A 20,195-nucleotide genomic window follows, 5' to 3' on the forward strand; every position below is an offset into this window, starting at 1 on the left:
TCCCCTCATCACATATGCGTGGCGGCGAGTCTGTGTCGGTGGGTGTGGCATGGCACCAGGGTGTAGGCTCAGCGTGCATCGTGAAAGTTCGAAGGGGTAGAAGAAACGGAAAGCAACGACGGCAGAAAGAACATGCGAGAAGTGGAGCAGTGCAGGAGCTGCGCACACGTGAATACACGCACAAGCGCATACGCGTGACAGAATGCAAGACCAAAGGAAGAACCGGTCGTCAGTTGTGGCGCTGAGCAACCTGCCGACGATCGGGATGCCGCAGTCTTCATTGTGCGGAAATCCGAAAATCAAACAGTTGAGCGAATGGGAGGAAGGAAATTAGGAAAGCGGAACGACAAAAAAAAAGTGAGTTAGCAGAAAACCCTTAATCCGCGATAGCAAACAAGGAGGCTGCCAAGATGGTGCTGGCCACGGCGACAGAGGCGACCGTGCTGGCCGAGTTGCCTGAACGTTTGCACAGGCCCTTGGCGGTGCGGAGGTAGCCCGGCGCGCACTCCTGGCACGCGTTGTTGCCAGAAGAAGAGCACGTCACACAGTTGGCGATGGAGCACGCGGGCGTGCACGTCTTGGAGGGGGTGAGAAGGTATCCAAAGGAGCATGTGGCGCAAGAGGTGTGGGTTGTGTCGTGGGGGTCGCAGATATCGCAGTGCGCCGCCTGGCAGTTCAGCACGCACGCGCCATTCACCGGAGTGTAGCCGGGTGCGCAAGTCTGAGCAGACACGAGCATGGCGATCGCCAGCAGAAGAGTAAGAGCAAGGAGGAGCTTGGAGGCCATGTCTCTCGATGGCGGTGATGACGGGGTCTGTGTAGTTCTGCTTTGTGGGGAAACGGGGAAATGAAAACGGCTGCGTGGCAAAGAGAGCAGAGGGGGACAGCGTGTGAGCAGGACTGCTTGGGTGCTTAATCTGCAGCAGGAAAAGACGGGTGTGCGTATGCGCACCCGAGCGAGTGCAGTTCAAAGCCAGCACAGACAGGTCACAAAAGAGAAAGGGGCGAGGAAGAAAAGGAAAAGAATGCGCCTGACAAGGAGAGACCACGGCATAATCGCGCGGACACGACTGCAGCAGATGCCCCTGCATCAGGCGTCATGGAAAGCACCAATTACGCGGAGGAGAGAGCAGTGGAAGCTTGGGCGCCCCCTCCCCTCTCAGCACGAGCAGCTTTGCTACAAGAGGCGCGTTTTGCTATCACAAGACGGGAAATCGGCAAGGACACAAGATCAACCTGCGAAAATGGAGAGAGGGGGAGCAGTCACCATGGCCCCATTTGTGTGGTGCTTCTGTTTCTCTGCCGACACGCTCTCTACCTCCCCTTTTTTTTGTAGTAAATCATCTGTTGTGTTGCTTTTGAGCAGGCAATGGAGGTCTGGACGGACGAACTAGTCATGCAACTGGAGAGCACATAAGCGAAGCAAATGATTCGCACATCCAAGTGGGTGCACGTGAAGGAGCCCAGGGAAAAGGAGAGAAGGAAACATATAAAGAGCAAGGCAAGGCGGAGGTGCTCCTCACAACACAACGCTTCTCTCTCCTTAAAATATATACGTATGCTTGGGTAGGGGTTCGTCTGCATCAAACGAGAGAAGCTTGGACATGCACGCATACCCAAAAAGGGGATGAGGTGCAAAATGTTAATGTATTCAATCCCACCACAAGACCTCACCAATAACGCAACGGTTCCGCCCTCGACGACCTCCTCCGGGGCACATACAGAAAAGAAAAGGAGACAGAAGGCGGGAAAAGATCGCTTTTTAGAAGGGAGCAATACACTGGATGATGCTGCAATGCGAATCTGTGGGCACGCGTGGTACGAGCAGGCCGCAGGAAACTTGCCTGTATGGTGCGGTTGTGCTTATCTACTCGTGTGGGTGCTTACGCTGCCGCCGTTATCGCAGCAGCTTCACGGGGAGAGCGATGGTGGTGGAGGAAATACGGAAACAAAAGCAGCAGGTGGGAAGACCTTGGGAAAGCGGGGATGGTTTAGTTCATGTCCATATACGCAAAGAGGGAGATGGATGCCACGATTAAGGCACTTGATAGAATACTTCATGTATCATGCCCGTCGCGGCAGCGATGAAAAAGGCTCGCTTTTACCAGAAAGAGAACTCGAGGCGGTGGCGCATCGGTCGTACAATAGCAGATGGAGAGCAAGCAAGATGAGCCTATGCTCTAGAGCGTGCCTGTTCCGCTCTACAGCATGAGTCAAACGCCACTCGGGCCCAGGCCTTTCACAGGTTCGTCACGTGGTGCGAAGCAGCCGTGGACACGCGCGGTACAGCAATGTGCCGACTCAGTCATCGGAGAGCACGGCCTCTGCCTCGAATACTACTCATTCGCCCCCCCCCCGGCCTCGCATGTCGCCTCACAGGCACTTCCCCATGATGGAGGTTGCCACTCCTGGCGCATTCCGCTCGCCATGGCACAGACTCTCCCACACGAGTAGGGAGTGCGAGGGCCGGGGTGGGATACGTTCGAGTTACGCTGATACTCTGTCCATGAGAAGGATGGCACAAATGTCTTCACTGCTGCAGGTCGCTGCGAAGCCACGGCATCCAGCGCTTCACCGCCGACATCAGCAGCGATACATCGCTCTGACCTCACCTACGTCGTACGGGCTTGTCCCTTTCACTGCGCTGAGGTGTCTCTGTCCCCGCTCTTTCGTGATAAGGAGCAACAACGAAGGCAAACGACGAAACAAAAGAGAACGCGCGGTGATGCAGCCGCATAAAAAGCAAAAGAGCAAAGCAGAAAGTGAGAGGAGAGGGCGGCTGAGAACAACAGAACACTTGGGAATGGAGAAGCGGAACGATAGAGGGGGGGGAGGGGGTGCAGCGAAGAAGAACAGTGCTCGCCCTCATCTCTACCGCAGCCAGAGGAGCGTACGCGCCTGTGCGTGCCAACAAGTGGAAGCTTGTGTCCTCAGCATGCTGTGATTTGGGGCAGCAGAGATGAGAAGAGGGCCTCCACTAATGCGGGGGAAGTGGGAGGAAGAGGGAGGACGGAAGAAGACGTCAGCACGCGTCAAAGTGCGTGCACGAAGAGACTCGCACCGCTCTTGTGCCGACTGTAACGGCACCCTCGCTGCCGCACCCCTGGTGGCAACTTTGGTGTCTTCGCGAAGGATTTTCTTTCTAGGGTAATGTCGCCATACGCAAGCACCCGCTCTTGGAGAAGAATGTGCTTCCTGCTCAACGCTGATCGTCGCAAGCCCAGCTGGAAGACAGAAAGAGCGAGCGTAACGATCAGCAGGGAAAAGGGCGCCATTGGCGTGAAGACGCGCCGAATGAACGGGCTGTCAGTGACGGCACGCGGAAACGACGTCCTAGATGCGGCAATACGGCAGCGCTGCCAGCCGAAGAAGCCACCGAGAAATAGGAGTGAGCTATCGAAAACACTGTTCACGCACGCCTACGGGAGGCCGCGTTTCAGCACATCGTGGGACAAGCGATGGCGGGTCACGGCCATTTCGCGGTCGTCGGGGCGGTACCGATCGTGCGCCTGAAGTTCGGCTGGCTGTCGCGCTTGCATCGAAGGCCTATCCAGGGGGGGGGGATGGAGCCATGGTGGTTCAGTGGTACGGTAGGTATATGCGTGCGATGGGTTTTGAGGGGGTGCTGAAGGGTTTAAGGAGGGCAACTGGCTGCGCTCGTAGACGGTCTGTGCGATCGCGTAAAAGGAGCTAGTCACGCGTGCCGCGTCCCGAACAGAGCCACACGTTGTATAGAGAAAGAGAGTAGGTAATGTCGAATGCGTGCAAGAGCGATCAGGGGGATGCGTGTGCAAGGTAGTGAGCGAAAAGGTGCGGCAAATCCACTCGGGAGTCCTGCTGGCGAAGTCTGGACGCGCGGAGGGGCATAGCTGCCGCTCGCCTCCATGTAGATGTTACGGGTTCCGGTGTGTGTGTGTGTGTGTGTGTGGTTGGGAGGGGAGAGGGCAAACGGAGATAAACATACACGAGATAGAGAGAAAGAGGAGTCAACGAAGATGCGTGGTGGTGAGGCGGCACGAAGTGCAGAGCGGCAACGTAGTCTTCTGCCCTGAGCACACGTACCACTTGACTTCCGGCACCGCAGCTAGAGAGGCCGAGGTACATAAAAGAGTTGGAGAAACGATTTGATGGAAAAGAGGCAAAGGCAGAGAGACAAGAAGGAGGTACGCATATGAACTGCTGTGCACAGTCATACTGAGATGCAAACGCATGCGTGTGGCGCCACCACACTTGTCAGGTCAAGGAGAAACTGAGAGTGTGTAGAGAGAAGTCAAGAATCAACCGAGAATGCTTAAAAAACAGTTAAGGCAGAGGGGCTCGAGCAGAGCGGCACCGAATTCACGCAGCGCCGCGCAGAGAGTCTTTCGGTACACCAGGCCTGACTGAAGCGGTGGTGGACAAGAAGAACATCGGGACCCCTCGTTTGCAGCAACTCGCCACCTCAAAGCATTCGTGTCCTTTTCCAGTGCGACGGAAAGTACCGCCGAGCGGGACTGTAACGTTGGCTGGCTACAGGTGCGCACGTGACGGTACTAGGGGATGAAGAACGAGAGACCGCAGCATGGGCGATGGCACGCTCACGCCTCATGTCACTCGCCGCAGCAGCAGCCCTGCCAGCGAAGATACGGAAGGGGTGAGGAGAGGAGGAGGGAGAAGGGACACCACCGCAGAAAAGTGCAAACGGAGCAAAAGACAAAATGAGTACGGGGTGCGGAAGATCGCGTTCATCGCATTAGCGCCTGGGCGTGATGGCGGCCGCCACCTCGTAGATGATTTTCTCCATCACCGTCTCCGTCCCGAGCCACTCGTCCCATACGCTGCGAATGTAGCCGAGGTGGCCGCCGTGCGGAATGACGAGCAGCGCCACGTTAGGGTTGGACTGCATGGTGTTAGCCAAACTCGCCATGGGTGGCTCTCCCGTCACCGGGTCGTCGGCGGCGCTGATGCACAGGACAGGTACAGAAAAGTGCGGTAGCCACTCGATCGGGGAGATGTGGTGATAGTAGTCCTCCGGCGTGGCGAACCCCAGCGTCGGGGCGGTGATGAAGCGGTCAAAGTCGCGCACAGTCTTCACCTGCGCTAGAACCTTCTCCAGGCGCCCCGAAGCGAAGGCGGCGCGCACATCCGGGGAAAGCCCGGGGAGATCCTTCAGCACTTTGGCGTGCCGCCGAGCATACGCCGTCAGGCCCCCTGCCATGCTTGGCTGGTAAAGGAGTTTGCTGATGCGTCGGTTCATGACGGCGTTGGAGTCGAGGCAGTCGAGAGGGGAGTTCACGACCATGACCGCGTCCATGACTAGCTCGCGAGCCGCAAGGCACTCCTCGCCAACGTACTTGGACAGAATCACGCCGCCCAGGCTGAAACCGACAGCGATAATAGGAATGCCAGCGCCACAGTGTTTTTCAATGGCGGCACGCGAGAATGGCCCGTCGCGTAGAACGGCGCGCAAGTCGTCTGTCCACTTGCCGGACATGAGCCGCGGTGTCTCGATGGGTGTGTTACCCATACCGCGAGAGTTGAAGACGCCGCAGTGAAAGTGGTGGGTGAAGGCGAACCACACGAAGTGCTCGATATAGTTGGTACCGGACCACGAAGCGAGTCCGGGGATGATGAGGAACACTCCTTTGGCATGGCGCGAATCTGTGAGCAGCCAGTCCAAGTACATGGGGTTGCCGTCCGCGCCGGGGTGAACCACGCGCTGATACGGAATGCTCCGATGGGGACGGAAAGCGCACAGGATGGTGCTGACATGCCCACTGTACGGCGGATCCGCGTACGGCACCTTGTCCAGCCTGTCCAGCTTAAAGAACGATTTTGCTTGAAGAGAGCCGTGCGTAGCCGTTGCCTCTGTCCTAAGCTGTGCACGGCTGAAGAAGCGCGTCAGCCGCAGCACGAGGTCTACGAAAAGCGCGCAAAAGACGTGAAGGCAGAGGAATTTCAGCTTGGGCAGAAACGGCACGCGGCACGGCAGAGGCTCAGCCGCCCCACTCGCAGAAAGACCCCCTGTCATGAGTGGCGCGCGCGGGCTCCACGAGCACAGAGGGGAGGGGGGCAGGCGGCGACGCAAGACGTATTGGCAGCACCAGGTGACGAGTCAGCACCTCCTCTGTGCTCTATGGAGAAGCTCTGTCAGTGTTGGTGGATGTATGTGTGGGGTTTGTCGGGGAGGAGGAGCACCACCGCACCACAGGCTGAGTGAGTTGCGCAAAGGTAGACGAGAGAGAACAACGCGGGTGTCATGCACGGAGCGCTGCAAGGAATAGATCGGGCCGCTCCCTGAAACAAGAAAGGGAACAGTGGAACGGAGAGCACACAGAGGTCAGTCAGAGGACGTCATAGAGGAGTTCGACGTTTTGCATAACTGCAGCCCATGTGATACCACTAAAGCGTCTGTGTGTGGGTGGGTGGGCGCGCGCGCCTGGGTCGCCGCGCTGCCTTTCTCCGCCCAAGCAAGGAAAATATATCGGGAGGGGGGGGAGGGGGCCTGCAGGTGGTGGCGACGACGAATCGTGCGCGAGTTTGTGTGCGCGTGCAGTGAGGAGGAGGCTGTTGCTTTCGTCGTGTATGTGTTTTCGTTGTCTTGGTTTTTTTCTGTGCGACTGTGCCGCGTCATGCAGAAATACAGAACATCGTTTCAATGGTTCAAGAAGAGAGGAGGGAAGGGGTGAGGGGAGAAGGAGACGCGGGAGAACGCCGACAAAGGGGTGGGCAAGCAGGGTCTGTGCAGTTCTCCAAACGCAGAGAAAGGAGGCGCTTGACTCTTGACTGCTCGTCATCACTGGATGGCTTCGTATGCAAGATCCTCGTCGCAGCCCGTCCTGTCTTGGGGCGAGGCCCATTTGCCTGGGGGACGCTCTCCCGTAAGGGTTCCACAGATCGCAATCATGACTGGTGTTAGAGGGCGGCCCACCTGATCCAGCGGGAGTGACTCTAGCTTCTCCAGCAGATGCAGCCCGTCCACCACCTTGCCGAACGCTACCTGCTTGAAGTCGAGAGAGGGCGCAGCGGCGAGAGTGATGGCGAAAGACGTGTTGCACAGATTTGGCCCGTAAGACGTCATCGTGAGCAGTCCACGGCTGGTGTGGCGCACCTTGAACGTTTCCTGTCGCAGAGGCTCAAGACGCACGCCATACGCCAAAAGATCCCCAAAGCGCGCGTAGCCGTGCTGGCGGTCAATCAGCTCGAGAGGGGTGTAGAGGTAGTCCAGCTTGACGCCAGTTGGGTCGTGGATACCGCCTTCGCCGGTAACGAGGCGGTGAAAGCGTGCAGCGGTTTCGGGTACGACATCCTCGAAGAGCTCCACAACGAGTCTTCCCGCCAATGCATCACCGATGCCGATGTCGAGGAAAATGCGATTTGTGTGCGCCTCCTCCATGAACCGGTGAGCCTTTTGGTAGTTCTCCCACTCCTTCAAGCGACGCTCCTCGATGTTGTTGTACACCTGCTCACGCGATGGCGGCGTCAGCAATGCCTGCGGAGCGTCCCTCCGCGGCTTCAGCACCCGGAAGGGCATGCTGCTCGAGACCGAATTCCGGTGTTCTTCAGGCGGCAGGGAACAAAAGAAAAAGAAGACGAAGCTGCGCCAGTAAAGAAGGGGAGAAGCGTGTGTGCGTGTACAGAGAGAGGCGCACATCGAGCACGCATCCTCACGAACGTACGCGGCCATCGAGAGGTGGACGCCCACAGCAAAGGGCGATGAAGTGAGGAAGATAGTAAGACGCAGAAAAAAAACGGCAAAGTTGAGAGGAAAGAAGGGGAACAGAACGCGCGAGTAAAAGAGGGCTCAAGCAGCCACGCACTCGCGCACACGGCGATCTCGTCACGGCTGTGGATACTCAGATTTTGTCCGTGGTTGCTTTCTACTTGTTCGTTGTTTTTTTTTTCGTGTGTATCTCTCCTTTGTAGGCGAGCCTTACGCAAAACCTCACGTGCGAGAATGAGGCTCGTCATGGCGCGGACGAGAGAGAAAGATGGAATGCGCAAGGCCCTTCGAGCCTTAGAAGAACGCGGCAAGAGAACACTTGGCAGACATCACCTCAACACGGCGCATCTGACGTCTCCAATCCACTGACAGCGCGGGAAATCAACGTTATCAGGGTGCATTTCGTGTTTGGTTTCTTTGTGTGCCTGCCAATGTGTGTACGTCATTGGCACTCACGTACGCGCATTGGCAGCGGAAGCAGAGCGAAGAGGAGCACGACAGCGTCGCTCCCGAAATGCGCCATCTCCATGAGAGCTGCACGCGTCCATTCCTTTTTTTTTATTTTTTTTTCGTTTCGCGCTGCCCTTCTTCGCCGCACGCGCTCTCGTCTCTCATTCATCTTGCCGCTTTTCGCCATCCTTGGCGTCGAGCGAATTCAGCCAGGCGGAGTAAATCTCATTCACATGCATGTTGGAGCCGTGCATATTTCTAAACTTTCTCTCGAACTCCATGTACTTACGGCGACTCATTTGACCGTACTGGGGCATCCCTTTCGTGTGCTGCGCCAGCCGCTCTCGCGTAATATACCTGGCTGTGTCCTCGGAGAACTTGTCATTTATCCAGTTGTCCTCCATATGCCTCTTGCGCAGGTGAGCGTACGGGTCCGTGCGTAGCGAAGGCGGAATCAAGGCACTCTCGAGGAGCTTCATCGCCTCGTACGAGATGAACTTGGCCGCTGTGTCATCCGTCGGCTTGTAGCGCCGGTACCATGGCGTTCGCTGGAACTCCTCCACGGTCGACCAGGTGTTGAGAGAGGAGCGACTGCCGACCTCCTTGCGCTCGAATATGTGCGCCAGCTCTCGATCCACTTCTAAGGGGCTCCACTTGTTCTTTGTGAGGATGTCGCGCACCACGAACTCCATACGGTCACTCAGCTTGTACGCGCACCGCCACGACTCTTCTCGAGCTACTGGGCGCGGGTTACCGGTCAGTACTGGGATATCGCGCATCTTGTGTCCAAAGCCAAGCTCCTTGCCGAAGCGCTCATCACTGTCAAATAAACGCACCGGCGTGCGTGCGCTGAGAATGCGCCGCTGCAGGCGCCGCATCGCCGTTTTGGGGGGGTGGAGGAGGAGGGGCGTCAATATCGCTCGAGAGTCCTTTTCGTGGGTGTCGGCGGCAAAAAGAGAGAGAGGGCTCTAGCGCTTCCAGCAGCGTCTCCTCAGCTAGTGCCGTGCAGGTCCTTCCCTTGTGAGACGACGGGGTGGAGGGTCACAGAGGGAGATGCGAGGCACAAGTGCGGAAGTAATGCCCCAATACCTGCATGCAGAGAAAGAGAGCGAAGAATGAGTGTAGTGGTAAAGGTAAAGAAGCAAAGAGAAGGGAGGGAGGAAGAAAACGAAAAGGCCCACCTTGGAACGGGTGTGCGATGCGTCATGTCGTGCGTGTGCGCTGGGAGACCCCGGAGTGTCTATGCGCAGGCGCGAAGCTGCATGGGGGAAGAAAGAGAGAGAAGAGGGAGAAGGGCCGTCAGACGCTCAGCGCCGCTTGCGTCTCCTTCACCGTCCCCGCGCCTCTCTCCGCTCCATGGAGGAGAGCAAACGGAGATGAAGCCGCAGACGTCCACAGAGCTTCGCAAGGGGAGGCGGCAGAGTAGCATGCACGCTTCCATACACAGACACACAGTCGAAGGGAAAACACCAAGCACGCAAGCAACGAAGGGAAGGCAAAAGAACGGAAGATGACAAACTTGAAAGAAAGAGCCGGCGCGCGCGGCAACAGCAAGCACACAAGGTGAGATGGGCGCCTTCCGTTATTCGGCGGAGCACCACAGCTAAAGAGGACGGTGAAGCTCTTGCTTTCGTTGTGCGGCAACCGCCCACTCGCAGCGAGGTTCGCACGGATGCACAGGCAGGCGCATACAGAGAGAAAGTGAGAGGGTCTGTGGGCGAGTTTGTGAGGCCTGCGCACGGTTGGGCCACCCCGTCTTTTGGACGCTAGAGAAATGAGTGAGCGAGGATGGCACGTAGCCCTACCGCTTCGTGGAGCACCTCCTATGGGCCTGGGTATGTGTGTCGGCGTTCTGCACCCTATCCCGTCACGGGGCCTGTGGCAGAGCGCAGGCTTTCATGGTTGCTCTGACGTCTATCACCATTCGTCACTGTCGACTACGCGGCGGCCCCACCACAGCACAGACGTGATAATGGGCGCTGTGCACGTGTACAGCACGAGCGACACTCCTGGCATGGCGCGAGTGCGTGTTTGCTTGCCTGTATAGCAGAAGAAGAGAATGACGAGGGCGCCAACGCTAGACCCAATCATGGCGAGCCATGACATGAAGAGCAGCACGCGGCCGCGCCCATCGCCCTCTTTGACCTCAGACGGCGACACGAGGTGGAGAAGAAGGAGACCCACGGTGGAGAAGATGGCAGGGACACAGTGCAAAAAGGAGAAACGATTCGCTTTGTTGGCCTCCTGCTGGGCAAGAACGATGCCATCGATGAAGAGGATGAGAGACAACCCGTATAAGACGCCAGCCACAATCGGTGGCAGGTGTGGATTGCGGAGGTTCATGCTGAGCAGAGGAGCAGCACGTTCGTGATGGCACTACACACAGAGAAAGAATGTACACGCGGAGCACTGGCTTCGCGCCTGCGGTGTCACTGATGAATGTGGGGAGGATAGGCGAATGACCACACTTTTGACAGGGTTGAACCCGTGAAGGGAGCTGTCTTGGTATCGGCTGCGCAGGAAAGGCGGGACGGAGCCCAAGGGTGATGAAGAGGGAAGGGAGCAAAATCGAACAGCAACCAGTGAAGCAGTAGGGAAAAGCCGCTGTGCGTGTGTGGGTGGGTGTGTAAGCGTACGTGGAATGGGCGAGAAGTGCGCTGCCAATCGCGTGAAGGCAACACAGCGCAGCCCATAAACAAAGAGATGGAGGGAGGGGGAAGGCACAAAAGAGGGGAGGGAGTACGAGATGGAGGGGAAAGAGTCTGACCAGAATTGAGTGTGCGGCGCCGCTACTTTCGCCAACACCATTCTCCCGGTGTGGAAGATGGGGCTACAGAGGCGTGCACCGGCACACGCTAAAGAAAAATATAGGGTGAGGCAAACGAGTGCGAGAAATCGGCCGTGGGCCCGTGCCCAGCCCCCGTTGTGAAAAGTAAGAGTGTGCGGTTGCGGTGCTTCCCCTTTGACACTCCAAACACCCTCCGGCCCCTTTTCTATTCCCCACGGCTCGGCAACGCTCGCGATACGCAAGCGGCGGACAAAATGCCGGCACCGCCCAAAGGGCGGCTCATCTCTGTTTTACATGAATGCTGTTGTTCCACGCTCCGCTCATCGTGTTCCTTCGTTTTTACTCTTAACACAAACTGCTGAAACAAGCACACACGTAAGCACGCATACACCAGCACACGCGCCCACGCACACGCAGTGGTGTCCTCATTGCCACACTGCTGACAAGAACGAGGTGGCAGTGAAGTAGGCAAAAGAGATAGAAAAGAAAGGTGCGCTACAAGAGGCCTGCGCGTTTGTATGTCCTTGCGTGGCTTTAGTTTGTGGCAAGACAGACGTCCCGGCCGATCGCCGAGAATATGCACGACGCACACACACACACAATCGCAAGAGCACTCAGTGCATGATTACATATCGTCCGTCATTAGGTTGATGAAGCGCGTGAGGTCCTCGCTCATGAGGTCGTTCTCATCATCGGACGGACTGGGGGTGTCGGGCTCCTCGGCCAGGATGCTCTCGTAGCGACTCTTGGCCGCTGCAAGCTTCTTTTCCTGTGTGTGAAGCTTCTGCTGGGTCGATTGAACCCTGTCCAAGACAAACTTCAGCTCCTGGGCGATGCGCTCGCTGTTCTTTTTTGCCTCCTTGGCGGCCTGTGTGGCATCCTGCTTCGACTGTATCAGCTCCGCATTCTCCTTCTTGAGCGACTGTAATCGACTCTTGAGCTCCGCCGTCTGCTCCTGCGCCTGCTTGATCTTGTCGAGCTCCCGCTGCCGCTCCTGCTCCTCCTTGCGCTCGCGGTCCGCCACCTCCTTTTGGGTGCGCTTCGTCTCCTGGCGAAGGCGATCGCACAAGTCGTGGTACGCCTTGCTGGCCCTCTGTGTGATGTCCTTGCGTGTCTTCTCCTCCTCCCGGATGGTCTTGCTGATCTCCTGTTTCAGCTTCTTGCGCGTCTGCTCTACCTTCTCGTCAGCCAGCAGCTGCAGCATCGCCGCCTCGTCCACGCGGGGTTCGTTCTTCTTCTCCTTGGCGACTGGCGCTTTCTCGCGTGCAGTGGGTGTCTTGAGAGGCTCCACCAACACGATGCCAACCTCGATGGTGATGCTGTCGTCATCGGCAGTGACAAAGCCCTGGTCAGGATTCAGCAGCTCCGCAAACTTGATGACGTTGTTGAACCCCCAGTCGTTTTCCTGCGACATGGCGGAAAAGCTCTGCGTGCCCTCATTACAGATGGAGTCATCAGGGTTTGCCTTGTTCACCACCGTGATGAGGAACTTGCAGTGCACGCTGCCGGTCTGGCAGAGGTACAGCGCAAGCGACTCCTTGTTCGTCATGCACAGCAGGCTCCACTTGAGATTGGCAAAGTGGAACTCCGGCGAGTAATGACGCTCCGATTCCTTTGTCAGCATCGATATGTTGTTGACGTGGAACGTCACGAACCCCATGTCGCCCTTGATGCTCATGCTGTCCGGCGGCACCGTGAACTTCACCTTCTTCTGCTTGGCGCGGGAGAATTTCGCGCGAATGCGCTCGCGTGGAAAGGCAGCAAAGACGATAAACTCGCAGAACTTCTCCGTTGAGTTGGTGTCCGGCAGCACGATGCTGAGCTCGTTCGCAATTTTCTTGAGCGGTTTCAAGCGCAGATTCGTTAGCACGGAGAGGAAGCCCATGGCCACCATGCGCTCCCACATGTCCTCCACCGGGGGCTTCTCCTCCGGAAGGCCCAGAACACTACCCAGCGACTGCTTCAGGTGGTCCGGCAGCGTGTTCAAGAAGTCGATGCTGGCGGCCGTAGGCAGCGGGCCCGTTTGCACGTGTGACGTCATATCTTCGATGATCTTCTGCTTCTCCATGAGGACGCACGCCTTCTCGCAGCCCAGCCGCACCGCCGTCTTCACGATTTGGGACACGAATTCGTCGTGTGTTGAGGAGGGCCGCAGCTTCGCCTTGGCGCTCTCGCCCACTTTCTTGAGCGAGTCGATAGACAGGGGCTGAAGAAAGTCAGTCAGGTGGTTCACGGCCTCCCCGCCTTCGGTGGAGCGGCTGCTAATGAGCTGGTTGATCGCTTCATCATCGTCCGACGACGAAGACGTGGAAGAGGGGGTCTCGATGATGGTGCGCTGCTGCAGTGCCTTGCGGCTGGGAAAGGTATTGGTGGGGGCACGCACGGTGAGCCGCGGCGGCGGAAAGGGGCCGAGGGTGTGGTACTGCTTCCCCTTCTCGTCCGTGACCTTGCGCTCCTTCATGAGCATGTCCTCCTCCTCGCGACGCTTGCGCTTCGTCTCCTCCCTCTTGCGCTGCTTCTGCTCTGCGTCCTTGGCGGTGGACTTGATGTCGCTGTTGGAGTCCATTTCATCCTCGTCCTCGTCGTCGAAAAAGCCCTCCTCCTGGTGGAACTGATACTCGTCCTCGTCCGTGACAATGCGGCAGTCGCTCGTGGTGCGGTTGATGAGCTCGTGCGGGGCACTGCGGTGAGCAGCGGATATCAATGTGTCTGTCACGGTTTTGTACAGGTCCGCCAAGGCTGCGCAATATTCAGGGCATTCCTCCTGCTCCATCGATCGTACCAGCTCCTTACGGAGTGTGCGCATCATTTCACGGCCGGGCTTCGCCTCGATCGGAGCATCCTGGATCAGCTGGTACAACGTGGACTGGTAGAAGCACAGATCCCCCTCGGACAACGAGGAAAGACGGTGCATGGCCACCGATGATATCGCCGATCTCCTCCGCGCCCGCTCAGCAAGGCAGAGCGAGATAAAAAAAAAGGAGGAAAGAAGGCGGCGCGCACGTGTGTGTATGTGTATATGGATATGGGTTCAGCTGTCTCTCTCTATCTCTTGGGCGCGTAGGCTGCGCACAAGTGCCCATGTATGGGTGCGCGGGTGTAAGCCCTCTTGTGGAAACCACGAGGCGGAGGAGGCGAGACGCGCAGGCACGCAAGCACAGTGGTACAGAGAGAGATGTGGAAAAAGAAGATCTAGACGAGCACGAAACGAGCGCGACAACGACGCACGCCTGTGGTGAGCACAGCGCGGCGACGCGGTAGATAGGAAGAGAGAGGGGAAACCCGATGCAGCTGGAGAAAGAGAGATCAAGGGGAAAAGAGAGGTGGCCGGGGGAGAGTGCGTGGGCGTCGAGGCGCTCAGCCCGGAACACAAAGCACAATAGACGAACTGGTGGGAGAGAAGGAAAAGAATGTGGATGACGCCGATGGGGAAAGTACAAAAAGGGAAGCACAGAGAATCACAGTGGAAGGGCGAAGACGTAGGCGTGTAAAGGACACGGTGCCCAGCCAAAACAGAAGACGATGGGCGTGGACGATCTGCTCCTTTCAAATGGTTTCTCCGTTGCGAGCGCCATGGTGCGCGCAGAGAGGTGCGAGATCGCGGAGGGAACGGGGGAGGGAGGACGACATGCAGTGCAACGCAGGAAGAACGCCAGCGGCGTGTGTGGGCAGTGTAAAAGACAGAGGAGGGGGTGAGGGGCGGAAAAGGAGAGACATCGATGAGGAATGACAGGATTAGCTGGAATGGCAAAGGCACCAGCCGTGGAGTCAAGCGAGCGCGCATACCCAAACACAGAAAAACTCCGTACAGAGGTGGAGTTCGGCGACGGCGGAGAGCTGGGTCGAGGGCGATCAATGGAGAGCGGAAGAAAAGCGTCCCAGCAAAGCATCCTGCATCCATCTCCTCTGTGCACATGTCGGTGCACTGGGCGTCTGCTGGCAGAATCGGCTCCGACGTTCCCCCGGCCACACACGCCTCGCTCACTTTGCGTCTGCGCGCAGCCGTCGCCTCGCTTATGCGATGTGGGCGATGGTTTTCTTCTCGGGTTTACGGTACGAGCAAACGATCGCCTCGGTCAATGCAGCGAACGCACACCGGATTGCAGACGTGCATCTTTCCCACCCCAGCCACCAACCTCCAAACTACTCACTCAGCTTCGGACTGCCCTCCGCCGCTGCCTCTGGCAGCGCAGTAGCGTCGCGGGTGTCGCTCATCTCGTACCACCACATAAAGTTCACCTTGCCGTTCAAGTCGGTGTACGGCAGGTAGTCCATCTCCATCCGCTGAAACTTTCGGAGATGGGTGGTGGTGTCGGCCACCTGCTCTGACAGCAGGCGCAAGTGCTCCCGCTTCGTGTCCTCGTTCATCTCTCGGAAGCTCTCCGAGTATGCCGACGTCTCCGTCGCTGACGCGCCGCGCAGGCCTGAGTACAAATCCTGCGCTTCTGCCCGCGCGCCCACCAGCGCACGGACCTCCTCGAACCTCTCACGCGTCAAGTGGCACACCCAACGGTCTGTCACGGCGTCCTTCTCGAACGAGACAAACCCCTCCGCGCGGGCCTGCTGCAGGACCTCGCGCAGGTGTCGCTTGCTGTCCAGCACAATCTGCGGATCGTTCAGGCAGTGCTCCCATAGAGATGCCACCTCACAAGGTTGGTTGCGGTACAGCACGGACAGCAGAAAGTCGCGCGGGATCTTTCCCGTGTCTCGCGGCACGGCCTTCGCCTTGAAGCGCTGTTCATTCGTGAAGCTAAAGTTCTGCGGCACCTCCTGCACGGGCCAGTTCTTCATCCGTGCCGCATTGTATCGCGAGCCATGCGGTGTATGTACGCCCGCTTGAAACAGCCGAGCGAGGCAGCGTTGCATCTCTTCCGCGCTCTTCTCCAGCGTGAAGGTGTGTGTACGTTTCGACCTCGCGTGCTCGTGCCTCTCCCTCTCTCTGGCTGCTTGGAGAGGCCCTGTTGGTCGTCGATCGTGGCGCTCTAAAGTGAACGGGCAACCTGAGACTGGGTAAAGGGGTCGATGGCACGCGCACAGGCACGCACGCACAAGAGCTGCGCTGTTGCTGGTAGCGACGACGCCGTCGAAGGAGACCTGTATGGCGTGAGTGAGGGGCAAGGAGAGGTGGCAAGGCAAGGAGAAATGAAGCACAGCGGAGGCGATCACAAAGTCGACAAAACGAAGCGGTTGAGTTTTGGGCAGCCCGAGCGCATGGGAGAAAGAGGGAGGGCGGGGGCGTGTGTGGAAGTCGACGAATGTAGTCGTTTTCTCTCTGCGTGGGTGTGCGCCAATCATGGGCGCTGCGTCACTCCTACACTCGTGCGCGAGCGTCGCGGTACTTCCTCCTGGCACGGGCATTCAACGTGCCCACTGCGTTGCCGAGCGCCACCGTTCTGTGCGATGCGCAGGTAGCTGCAGAAGTGCGCCAGCTTGGCTCGCCCACCCGCCCTCCCCCCATCCTCTCACCTCCCTGCACACACACGCACAGGATGAGGAGCGAATGGGGCGCGGAGACAGGTGGACCTCCCAGGATGCGTGTGAGCAGAGGGGAGCATTGTTTTCCTCGCCTTCGCCGGTTTTCTTCTGTTGTGGCGTTGAGGGGGAGAAGATCTTACTGTGAGCTTCGCTACAGGATGCGCTCTGGGAAGTGTGCTGCGGAGCAACGCCTGCAGTCAGCCCGAGACGCCGGTCTAGCAGAGGAGTCCGGCGTATCTACTCTAGTTGTCGCTGGCACCGCCGCTTGTAGCCTGAGCAAGAGGGAGTAAGGAGATGCAACTGGAGAAGCCACTTGAGTCGTCCAAGCAGAGCGCCGGCAACGTATGCTTATGCTACGCACGAAGAGCGACGCGCGCTACTGGCACCGTTCCCTTTCTCGCTCTTGCTTTACAGGGGCTTTTCGCTGTGTCGGTGGAACGGATCGGGCAGGACGCACTGCAGCATGCGCTGTGTCGCGGGAATGCAGGCCAGGAAGCAGAGCAGGTAGCCAAGGCATTTGAAGAGCACGAAGCCCATCTGACGATAGTGAACGTGCCCGATAAAGTCGAACACCTCCACGTACGGGTCCACCACCTTGGTGGGGTTGAGCACCATCTTACCTCCCTTGATGCGGCTAAAGCCTGAAGAGAAGCCCAGCATAGGGGTGCCACTGAAGTACAAGAAGCTGCCGGTGTTGTCGCCGTGCTCGTCGAGCAGGGAGACCATGGTGAAGTGAAGCACGAACGGGATGCTGACGTCGATGCCTTTGCCGAGGTGGATGACGTATGGGATCTGCGAGAAGACCACCCGGGGCGAGATCCATCCCATCTGCACGCGCACGAGCATCTCCAGCTTCATGCCACCGCTTGACTCGATGTGGCAGCGGTAGCGCGCACGGGCCATATTGCCTGCCGCGTCACGGGTGGTAATCTGCGCATTGGGGTTCATGCTGTCCTGCCCACCCATTGTGAAGTTCGGGTCAATCGAGAGAAAGATACCAGACACGCTGACTGGCCCTTCGAAGCAGTCGGAGCTCGAGAACGTCTTGCGTGTGCCGAAGGCGGGGTGCTCTGTAGAGATGAGGCGGTGGCGGTTCCTCTGCGAGGGGACTCGAGCCTGTTTCAGGCCAAACGCCGGGTGTGAGGTGCTCAGAGGGCAGTAGCCTGGCTGCAGGCTCCTGCTCGAAGGGCGATAGCTACTGACGTTGGCCGGGTTCATACTGGCAATGTGGTTCACTCGACTCCATGGCGAGGACGGCACCGGACGGGACAGACGCACAGCCACGGCGCGCATCCATTCGAGGCGCCCCACTTCCGCGGGGCCACTGAGGGCAAGCGCGAAGGGGAACAGCAACAGAAAATGCGCACGCGCGGCGCGTCGGCGCGTAGGTGTGTACAAAGCTGCCTCAGGATTCGGTCGTGTGCCTGTGTGTGTGTGTGTGTGTGTGCGTGTGTGTGCGCCCGCACTGCGCGGCTGAGGAAGAAGAGCGGAATCTTGCAGCACGTGCGGTGGCGGCAAGGCAAGGCGAGGCGAGGTGAGATGGCGAGTGTCACCCGCGCACGCTCTTCTTCCATCAGGACTCACATGACGGAAGAGGTAGGAGTGGAAAGCGCAGCGCACGCAGTAGAACATGTGCGCGTGAGGAAGTAGCTCCATGAGGGGCACCATGAGTGCACACGATGCACGCATGCCCACACGTCGGTGGATGACAGCCACCAGAGTATAAAGCGAGCATTGCCTCACTCTACGCTTGCTTGTCCGTTTTCACGTTTTGTCTTGTTTTGCTGCAGAGTAGGATTGCCGCCCGCTGCGGCGGCCATGAGCTCTTGTTCTTTAGCCCCCCTCCTCTCCTCCTCCCCCGCAGCCCTCGTCTCGACCGTAGGGAACACGTTTGTGAGTCGTGTGTGCAATCGTGCATCTCTTCCACTTCCAGCGTCGCTCGTGAATGTTTTACTTCCTTTTATTTCGCTTTAGGACAGTCTGCGATCAAAGCAGTAGCACAGCGTATCGCGGAAGGTCTCAGGCGGGCGCGGCAGGCTTTTGCCCTCTCGGATGGTGGGCAGGGCCTCCTTATACTTGGAGGTAAGCAGGTCCGCGACAGCCAGACCCTGCGTAGCGGAGATTTCCAGCTTCTTGTGCACGTGCTGCAGGAGGCGCCTGTTCTCGTCCTTGTCTGGGGACACAAGACACAGCGCGAGCCCCATTACGCCAAAGGCAGTTACATAGCTGTACAAGCGAAGAAACTCCACGTGCGTCACCACCTCCTGAGTGAGGATGTCGCACAAGTCTAGAAAGCCCGAGTTGATGGAACGCAGGATGACGTATGAGCCGCGCTCTGCAAACGTCGAGGTGATCTGGCTGCTCGAGGAGCACAGGAAGAGGCGACGGCAGCCCTTGCCATCCAATGGGAGGTTCCCCACCACCGCAGTGAGCGGCAGGCGCTCCGCCAGCAGAAAGCAACTACCAAAGAGCTGAAACACAGACGTCGAGGTGCTGTAGAGCAAGTTCGAGGCGGAGAACAGCTGATCGAGGCAGTCCTGCAGAGACACATGCGACTCCAGGACAAGGCTGACCCAGGTGCGGCCCTCGTTCGCGTCCAGCACGAGGACTTCGACCGAGACAACGGGTGGCACATTCTCCTCCGGCTGCGAGTCGATCAGGGCGGGGTCATTGATGAGGTGCAGCTGCAAATAGACATGGTTCACCACCGTGGTGTGGGGCAGGTACCACTTGTAGAAGCTGAGGATAGCCTCCTCCATGGCGAGAACGTGCTCTTTAGAGTAGGCCCCGTCGCATACGTCCACTATCTTGCGCAGATTCGGCAAGTCTGCGTCCATCTCCTCAAACTTGGCTGCAATCCACAGGGCCGTGACAGCGGCCAACTGGCACTTCTGCAGCTCAAGCTGGTGCAGGTTGCCGACAATGTACGAGTCAGCAAGTTGGACGGCGAGGCACAGGGTGGTACTTCGCAGGTTGAAAGCGCCGCACACGTCACGCAGCCAGCGCGTGATGATGCGGCGGTTTTTATAGTTGTAGATGGTTCCCTTCAACACGCTGATGTCGGGCAGCGGTTTCACGTCCTTCTGCTTCATCTTGTTGAAGATCGTCTTCGGATCCTCGTACTCGTCCTTCATGCCCGGGTTGGACCGAAAGTCCATTGCACCGGCGGGTCCGAAGAGGCGGCTGACGGAGTCGGAGCTGACCGTCGTCACAATCGCGAGATCGGTTGACATCGTGCACGTAATTGCCTTCTATGAGCGCTACCTTTGTTGTCCGTGCTTATCTAGGGCGGTGTGAAGGTGGAAAGATCAGAGTGAAGGTCTGCCGCACACAGCCAAGGCCGCGGTGACTCTGGAAGCAGTAGAAGGCGTCGGCACCAGACCCGCATAGCAGACAGCAGACGACACCTAGTCGCTGCTGCTTCTGTCGGTCGGCTGCAGCGAGCACACAAGAAGAAAAAGGCGTGTCGGCGCGGGTGAGAGGGGGCGGGAGAGAAGCGCAAAAGAGGAGCGAAGTTCAATGAACGCACACGGAGAGCCAAGACGGAGCAAGAAATGACGCGACAAAGAAAAAAATGAGCTCAACGCGTAAAAAACCCCGGCACGCGCACCCTCGAGAGGAAAACAGTTGGCGATAGGCACACGACGGCGAAGGTCCCATGCAACAGGCGAATTGGGGTTGGCGTCAGCTGCAAAAGACGGAGGAGCTGCGTAGAGAGAGAGATTAGTAAAGAAGAGAGGCGAGGCTCAGCAATGTGGACGTGCGAGGGTGTGTGAAAAG

The 20,195-nt window shown here is 58.1% G+C and overlaps 8 protein-coding genes across 8 annotated transcripts; all 8 read right to left on the reverse strand.

The window, feature by feature from the left end:
- Window positions 1-4,732: 4,732 nt before the first annotated feature.
- On the reverse strand, window positions 4,733-6,010 carry LDBPK_300010 (hypothetical protein, conserved; the record flags this gene model as incomplete). The annotated part of the gene is made up of 1 exon (XM_003862669.1): window positions 4,733-6,010. The coding sequence occupies one exon, from the start codon at window positions 6,008-6,010 to the stop codon at window positions 4,733-4,735; it is 1,278 nt and encodes a 425-aa protein (XP_003862717.1).
- A 765-nt stretch (window positions 6,011-6,775) lies between these two features.
- Window positions 6,776-7,513, reverse strand: LDBPK_300020 (cyclophilin, putative; the record flags this gene model as incomplete). Its single annotated transcript, XM_003862670.1, has 1 exon — window positions 6,776-7,513. The coding sequence occupies one exon, from the start codon at window positions 7,511-7,513 to the stop codon at window positions 6,776-6,778; it is 738 nt and encodes a 245-aa protein (XP_003862718.1).
- Window positions 7,514-8,313: 800 nt separating this feature from the next.
- Window positions 8,314-9,030, reverse strand: LDBPK_300030 (hypothetical protein, conserved; the record flags this gene model as incomplete). Its single annotated transcript, XM_003862671.1, has 1 exon — window positions 8,314-9,030. The coding sequence occupies one exon, from the start codon at window positions 9,028-9,030 to the stop codon at window positions 8,314-8,316; it is 717 nt and encodes a 238-aa protein (XP_003862719.1).
- A 1,039-nt stretch (window positions 9,031-10,069) lies between these two features.
- On the reverse strand, window positions 10,070-10,495 carry LDBPK_300040 (hypothetical protein, conserved; the record flags this gene model as incomplete). The annotated part of the gene is made up of 1 exon (XM_003862672.1): window positions 10,070-10,495. The coding sequence occupies one exon, from the start codon at window positions 10,493-10,495 to the stop codon at window positions 10,070-10,072; it is 426 nt and encodes a 141-aa protein (XP_003862720.1).
- Window positions 10,496-11,565: 1,070 nt separating this feature from the next.
- On the reverse strand, window positions 11,566-13,854 carry LDBPK_300050 (hypothetical protein, conserved; the record flags this gene model as incomplete). The annotated part of the gene is made up of 1 exon (XM_003862673.1): window positions 11,566-13,854. One exon carries the CDS (start codon window positions 13,852-13,854, stop codon window positions 11,566-11,568), a length of 2,289 nt encoding a protein of 762 aa, XP_003862721.1.
- Window positions 13,855-15,083: 1,229 nt separating this feature from the next.
- On the reverse strand, window positions 15,084-15,806 carry LDBPK_300060 (hypothetical protein, conserved; the record flags this gene model as incomplete). The annotated part of the gene is made up of 1 exon (XM_003862674.1): window positions 15,084-15,806. The coding sequence occupies one exon, from the start codon at window positions 15,804-15,806 to the stop codon at window positions 15,084-15,086; it is 723 nt and encodes a 240-aa protein (XP_003862722.1).
- A 1,017-nt stretch (window positions 15,807-16,823) lies between these two features.
- Window positions 16,824-17,381, reverse strand: LDBPK_300070 (hypothetical protein, conserved; the record flags this gene model as incomplete). The annotated part of the gene is made up of 1 exon (XM_003862675.1): window positions 16,824-17,381. One exon carries the CDS (start codon window positions 17,379-17,381, stop codon window positions 16,824-16,826), a length of 558 nt encoding a protein of 185 aa, XP_003862723.1.
- A 1,004-nt stretch (window positions 17,382-18,385) lies between these two features.
- LDBPK_300080 (mitotic cyclin, putative) lies at window positions 18,386-19,648 on the reverse strand (the record flags this gene model as incomplete). Its single annotated transcript, XM_003862676.1, has 1 exon — window positions 18,386-19,648. The coding sequence occupies one exon, from the start codon at window positions 19,646-19,648 to the stop codon at window positions 18,386-18,388; it is 1,263 nt and encodes a 420-aa protein (XP_003862724.1).
- Between the last annotated feature and the right edge of the window lie 547 nt (window positions 19,649-20,195).

This window comes from Leishmania donovani, chromosome 30 (genome assembly GCF_000227135.1).
Source record: "Leishmania donovani BPK282A1 complete genome, chromosome 30".
NCBI lineage: Eukaryota > Euglenozoa > Kinetoplastea > Trypanosomatida > Trypanosomatidae > Leishmania > Leishmania donovani.